General features: G+C 44.3%; 3 protein-coding genes across 3 annotated transcripts; 1 reads left to right on the forward strand and 2 right to left on the reverse strand.

The window, feature by feature from the left end:
- Positions 1-3,062: 3,062 nt before the first annotated feature.
- CCR75_006036 (uncharacterized protein) lies at positions 3,063-3,284 on the reverse strand (the record flags this gene model as incomplete). Its single annotated transcript, XM_067964109.1, has 1 exon — positions 3,063-3,284. One exon carries the CDS (start codon positions 3,282-3,284, stop codon positions 3,063-3,065), a length of 222 nt encoding a protein of 73 aa, XP_067818852.1.
- A 17-nt stretch (positions 3,285-3,301) lies between these two features.
- Positions 3,302-3,535, reverse strand: CCR75_006035 (uncharacterized protein; the record flags this gene model as incomplete). The annotated part of the gene is made up of 1 exon (XM_067964108.1): positions 3,302-3,535. The coding sequence occupies one exon, from the start codon at positions 3,533-3,535 to the stop codon at positions 3,302-3,304; it is 234 nt and encodes a 77-aa protein (XP_067818851.1).
- A 702-nt stretch (positions 3,536-4,237) lies between these two features.
- CCR75_006034 (uncharacterized protein) lies at positions 4,238-5,158 on the forward strand (the record flags this gene model as incomplete). The annotated part of the gene is made up of 1 exon (XM_067964107.1): positions 4,238-5,158. The coding sequence occupies one exon, from the start codon at positions 4,238-4,240 to the stop codon at positions 5,156-5,158; it is 921 nt and encodes a 306-aa protein (XP_067818850.1).
- Positions 5,159-7,244: the final 2,086 nt, after the last annotated feature.

Raw genomic sequence — 7,244 nt, forward strand, 5'->3', positions numbered from 1 at the left:
CGTTGCACTCCTGGCTAACGCACCCCTTCCAACCGCACCAGGCTCTTGGCACTGTGCCGGTTTATGCGACGCATGACTTCTTGTCAGCTCGCCGTCTACTGCCACAGGCTCTCGGCTCTGTGCAGGACATTCGGACGCATGACTACTTGTCATCGTCCTATTCACTACCTCAGTCTCCACGAGCTGGGTAGGAATTGGTGACGTTTGACATCCCGTCAACGCACCCTCAACTGTGTTCGACACGACATCAGTTGCATAGGCCTCTCGCAGGAGCACATCCTTTCCGGTGTCCTGCGTAGAGTTCGCAACTGTGCGTGTACGCCAGTCTATCCATGGTTGGTACTTTGCCAACCATGGCATGCCTAGGATGAGGTCATACGGACTCTCCATTCCTAGCACTGTGAACTTCTCTTTACAAGAGAAGTCACTAAAGCTGAAGGCGAGTTCTACCTGAACTCCCTCAGACTTAACGAGCGCGCCGTTCGCTAAACGAACGGTCGCCTCTTCTCGCTTGCCATCCTGGCAAAGCGACTCAAACATCGCCGGTCTCTTTCTTAGAGCCGCGAGTTTCACAAGATTTGTGATGCACCCGAATCCACTAGGAGGGTCATCACCTGGTCATAGCCTCTTACATGAGCGCTATAGATCAGCAGGGTTGAGGTCCTAAATTTTCGAGACCTCAGGGTCTATGCTACCCATTTGTTCTACAACTCTGAGCTTAGGGGTAGCTTCAGAGTCCGCGTCAGTAGGGCATCCCGCCCCTACTGCCCTCCTGCATTTCCTGATTCCTCAGTGATCGATGCAGAACTCATGCGTCTCGCACGCTGGTTCTTGCCATCGCCCTTTGGGAAGGGAGTCCTCTTGCTAGGCATCTTTGCCCCAACAGGGACCCTGGCATAGCAGCGAGCCATCATATGGCCGCGCTTGCCGCATTTAAACAGACAACGTCTGCATTGCCCAACTCCATGGGAGTGGCATCCGACCTCTCGGCCGACGGCTTTTATCAAGCAGTCGCCGAGGCACTGTTGTAGGATTGCTCCTCAACTAAGGCAACTTGGATTGCCTCTTCCATTGTTGACGGCACCTTTCCGAAAAGGGTCTGTCGCGATGGGCCATGCCGTAGTCCGTCATAAAATGGGCACCTTAATGTGCTCCGGAATCGAACCTACGGTAATGGACGCCGACAGCGAGCGCATCTTTTGCACATACTCTTGCAGATATCGCTTCGCCTGTCGCGATCCAAAGAAGCGCGCCTGAAGCAACACTTTGCTGTTCGGCGGCTGGTACATAGCGCGAATTTTTTTCTTGAAGATCGCTCATGCTTGGAACGCCTTTCTGTCCGCCATAAGCGCCGAGTAAGCCTACTCTGAGGCATTACCGCGCAGGTGCGACATGGCGTACGACACCATCCGGCTGTCGTCCTCGATGAATTGCGCGACACCGCATTGCCTCACGGCTAAAATCCAGTGGACAATCGTATGCGCTGCAGTTCCATCGAACTTGGGCTGGTCCATCCGAATGGGCCTCGGCTGATGCGTCCGGGCAGAGGGCATCTTAACAGTCCTGTTGAGAGCCTCGCTCCGAGCCTGCTCATGCCTTAGCTCATCCTGAGTCTGAGTGACGGACTCCGCCGCAGCATGGCTCTGTGAACGCACTAAGTACTCTAGTAAAGTGTCGTCAGGAAGCGGTAATCCGGCTCCTCGTGCGCACTTACTAAGTAGAAAGTAGTTTTCAAATTGATTTATAATTAATCACATTAAATATAAATACCTATTTTTACCAATCAAAATGTCATCTTTATAGATAACTCTAATAAGTATTGCGAGCATGTTTTTTTAGATATCTCGCGTAACGGATAACGTTAGCCGTCATCACGGATGACGCTAGGCGTCATCTCTCCTAATGTTAATGCACATATGTGCATCACATGCAGAAGGGTTGGTCACAAATTTGAACCACGAGTGGTGGGTCTAATTACTTTATTAAGTAATTGACCATCCCCTTAAGTACACCAAATGTACTAAACGGGGAGTGTGTATCATTAGGGAAACTTTAGCCCGTTCCAATAGCTGTGTCTGAAGGTGCACATGTATTTATGCCATGTGTCAAAACACGCTCGGGTTTGGCTTCCAAACAAATGTCAGTAGTATATTTGTCGCTGTAGCGGATCTGTTCCGCTCCTTTCTCTTCTATGAAGAATTTCGAGTTAATTTATATAGAAATAAAAAAGTTAACAACTCAGTATGCAGGCGGGCGCGACCTACCCACCTCCAAGCACAGCGAGGAAGCAATTTGACCGGTTTGTGTATCATAGGGCAACTTTAGCCTGTTACAAGATCAAGCTTTAAAAATAGTATACGTAATAGATTTACATCTGCCTCGCTCAGTCACAACTGTTTCGAGTGCGCAGCCTATAACTTTCAAAAAGACTGCCTTCCTGCGCCTTGAAGAAACTTATAACGTCTGTGAACAAGCTATAAAAAGTATTTACCCAACAGTCCCTTAATCCCAACGTTTGAGCGGATAACGTTCAGCATCTTATTCAGTACAATCACACTACGTTAGCTTTAAAGTTGCCTCGCTGCAACACCACGAGACGGCAGGTTTCACCCTAAAGTTTCAAAACTGGTCGAGTCTCGTGTCATTTGCCCACATCTTTTGCATCAGTGGGACCATACGAAGTTCGGTGAATGTCTTCATAAAGACGCACTCCATGGCACACTTTTCTACCTTCTGAACAATATCCACCGAAAAATTGCAATGTTCTCGTTTGCCACTTGTCTTTGTCAACGTTTGATGAAAGCAATCGGTTTTGCACACGATAAGTTTTTTTTTGAAAAGACGCGAGTCAAGTCGAGCTCCGTCAATGGGCTAACCCAAAAGTTTGCGCAGTCTCGTACTGATCGAGTTTGTGCATATTAAAAGCTTCGGTGCCACCCAATGCAAGCTGTTGCGTTTGCAGAGACCACTGTGGCGTGTCCATAGTTGGAGAGCCGTCGAGAAATTTAAACAAGTGCAACTTCCACGTTACCTGTTGCTAAACCTCGACCTTCAGATTTTCACTAACTCCAGTGCTGGTGTTGTTTCGTTGCCGTCCGACGGTTGGACAACGTTTGACAAATCACGTTGTTCGTACAAGTTTTTACACGTAAGCACAGGTGCGTGTCTTGCCTTTTGAGACTGGCAACTGTTTTCTTCATTGCGTGCAACTCATCCGCGTTGCCGTTGCCTTGCTTTTTGCATGCATTCGATTTTTTTGCTGCCTCATTAAATTGCGCCTGCATTTGGCAACTGAGTGCGGTCACCAGAGGTCCACGTTGTTGCCGTAAATGTGGTTGTTTTGGGTCATTATTCCTAAAATGATCAATTGCTGTCCATTCTTGCCTTTGTCGCAGATTTGGCAATTGCTGTCGCAGGTATTAAGCGCAAAAAAGGCTTCGTCCACCTTAAAACGACTGCCTTCGCTGCTTGTTTTTTTACCGCAGTTTCGTTCGGCTGGTGCGAACGACGTCTTCGTCCCTTCTTGAGATTGCATTTGCCCTAGGCGAATAGCACGTCAGCCCTCTCAGATACGTTTGAGGCAAGTCTAAAGATGTGCGTCAACAACACGCCTGGGAGCGACGCTTAAAGGCGCCCGATATAAATTTATGTCTACTCCGTGGCTGGTCTGTTCTGTGTCAACCCGACGCTGGCTATTCGAAATGACGCAAAGAGAGAATACTAGACCGTTTTCAGAGCACATATTGGCGATGCGTGCAATTGTTAATACAAACGCATTGCCGTCGTTGTCGCACACGATTCAATCAATACCAAAGAGAAGATTTCGTCACGCATCTCTAGATTAATTTATAGAATTCTGCGATATATGAGACACGATATTCTATCTCATAAACGCAGGATATAAATTATTACAGGAGTGAAGTGCTGCGCTTCTACCTTATATACCGATAAGTAGGTAGAGAGACACGCCTTCTGTTACGCGGCAGAGTCCAAAATTGACAGCTATCTCATAAACTCGGTAGTTAAAAGTGATACGGAAGACGACTGTAACATCACACCGTGCGACTAGTAGAATAGAGTGAGCGAGACAAGCTTCGTTATCGTTTGACTTTACCAAATTTATGGAAGAGAGGGCTGCCACTCCAAAGAAATGGCGTCAACCAAAACATTAAAAAAAACGCCTTCAAGCCTTGATAACGAGGAGACAGAGCACAACGACGCAACGACAATTTGAACGATGCGGATCGGCTACATTTCGTTAATTGTGGCTGCCACTGTCGTAACAAACGCCAACAGTGCGAGTCGCAGCAGCACTTCGATAGACCCAAGTGACCAAAGTCACTACGATGCGCAAGACCTTTCAACCCAAGAGGATAACGCATGGCACAAAGACGACGAAAGAACTTTTTTGCAAAAAATAATGAACGTCAAAAGTGAAGATGCGGGCCTGAAACAAGCGTTGCTATCGTTGCCAAAAAAACAATTGCGCCTTAACGAAGAACTTGGCATACAGGGCTTTAAAGGTTTAACGGAGATCGACGGGATGGCACGAACTCTCAATAAAGTTGCTCGAAGAGACGATGCATTGTATGATCCTACGAAAAAGCAGATCGACATTCTTGTCGCAGTCTTCAACGAAATCCAAGTGGCACGACAATTATTAAAAGTAAAAAATCCGCTATCGAACGGGGCTAACCATCTGTGGAAGATGCTGTTCGAGAACAAAGTTGGCTTAAGCACCGATGAGGTGATTAAAAAGCTCAAGGGGGACAAAGCGCAGCTTGATATTGACGACTTTGGCATTTTGTACCAATATATTAAAGTGGCAAAACCCGAAGAGATGAAGAAATTTCCAAAGTTGGTGTTGAACGAATTCAAAGGCAAAGACGCGGAAGCAAATGCATTCAGATTTTTGTTCAACATTCCGGTCACTTCCGAGCTGACGCTTGCTATGCAAAAACAATATATCAGATTGCAATTTATCGAGGCAAATTCCGTCGTCAGGTTGCTTGCCAAAAGTCGCGACAAGATGCTAGAAAAAGATAATTTGGGGTCGCTTGTGGGCTTCATCAAGGTCTACAACACAATGGCTAAAAGAGGATCAGATTTTGAGACCAACAAGGTCAACGCAGCCAAGCTCTTAGAAGATAATTTCTAATTTAATGTTCGTAAATGGACGTAAAGCTTGCTAAATTGTGTCGAATTCCATTAAAGATTAAAAATAAAATGGTGCCTTCAACGCCCAATTTTTGGCATCAACTTGCCATTTCCACCATCATTTGTTATTTCCACCCGTCATTCGTTATTTTCACCCCTATTGTTTTGTTCGCCCATATAAATATGTGAACTCATATTTATATGGGCGAACAGTTCATAAGGCTTCTGTGATGGCTAACCAAATAAAGTTGGCAGCGACGGTAATTTATTTTTGCATGGGGTGGAAATAACCAAATATTGGGTGGAAATATCATTCCCTTAATAAATTGAGTTCAAACGTAACGATCTCCTATCTACTGACTTTAATATATTAATATCAAACTATGTATGGCGCCTCCTTGCGCATCGCTCAACCGTGTCTAGTAACATTGGCGGGGTGGATTTAAACTTAAGTTAACTAATCAACAGAACTGTTGTCATGTTGCCTCATTATTACAAAATTTGGTAATATTTGAGATTTAAGTTAATAATATTCTCTTCATTATTTTCTTTTATCGGAAATAATATCTTTTATTCCTGTTATTGGAAATTTTGCATGTAACGAGGCACCTTTCACTAGTGCTGGTAAGTACTGACCTTACCCTGATTTCATTGTAGATTAGGTGCCTCGAGACTTCACGTACATAGGGGTACAGAGGAATGTTTTTAGGTAGCTAAGGGTCTTTAGTACTAAAGGTAACTCAAAGGATTAGAATTAGGGAAAAGTAAAGTGTATTAATATAACTAGTTTCCTAGGTAACGATCTTCTATCTTCTGAACTTATTGAATCAATATCTTACTAGGCATGGCGCCTCCTTGCGCACCGCACAATCGTGTCTTGAAACGATTGGCGGGGTTGATTTCGACTTAAATCAACCAATCAATAGAGCTAATGTCTTATTGCATCAATAATATCCAATTTGGTATTATAGGAACTATCTAAGTCAAAATTAAAAAAAGATAATAATTTTGTACTTCTTTGCTTATTTCCTCTTATATAGGAAATGATACTTATGTAACGGGACCCAATTACAGTTACTAGGCACCTTTCGCTAGTACTGCCTCAGTACTAGGTAACCTTGACTGAAAACATGTAGGCAAGGTGCCTTTGATTATCTCACTTACACGACGTGCAAAAGAAGATTATTAGGTGCTAAGCGATTGCTTAGTAACAAGCAAGACTCAATAGTTGTAACGGGGCACTGCGACTTGTACTGTTTCAGTACAAGTCCACTTCACACTGCTTCAGATGTGAGTGGTGCCTCTCGTTAAGTAACGTACACTGTACGTATAGAGGAAGACTTCTCTTAAGGCAAGTTAGCTTAAGAGGGTAAAATGAAAACTGTATTAATATAGTTAAGTGTCTTGTTAATCTATCTTTGTAAATGTTGTCTTAACTATAAACTAATACTAAACATGTAAATGAATTCTTATCTATCTTATCTCGTAACTCTCTTTGATTACTTCTACAGCTGATTAGTCTGCGGAATAAATAGACATAATGGTCTATACCTATTTATGGATAAGAATTCAGGAAATTACTATTTAAAGTAATTTCCTCCAAATATTATCTACCTTTTGGATAATATTAATTAACAATCTTTTATTGTTAATTTCATGTAACGATACACCCCGTTACATCACCCCTCCCTTAAACGACAATCACTCTGAATGTCATTAGGTGGAGTGGTCGCTAAATGACCACTTAATTTTTAAAATGATTTTGATTGGTCAGATCCATCATTTTAAATTCCATCGCATGAAGGAACAATTCATGCGGGGTGAGGATAGTGTTGAACCTTCGGCTGCGGTTCGTGCAGCCGCGGGTGACGCATTGTTATCTCTTGCGGTAGACGTTCCGTCTACCGTAGTGTCTTCCACTCGCACAACACTTGGTGTTGCGAGTGCACGTGGTGATTCACCACGTGAGTACGACCCCTCTTTAGAGGTCGATTATGAGTGCGAGTCGGACGAAATGGCCGACTCGGGGAGGATGGAACAGTCGCCTGATACCCGTCAGGCGGCTGATTATGAGCCTTCGAATGAGA

This window comes from Bremia lactucae, linkage group LG10 (genome assembly GCF_004359215.1).
Source record: "Bremia lactucae strain SF5 linkage group LG10, whole genome shotgun sequence".
NCBI classification, from domain to species: Eukaryota; Oomycota; class Peronosporomycetes; order Peronosporales; family Peronosporaceae; genus Bremia; species Bremia lactucae.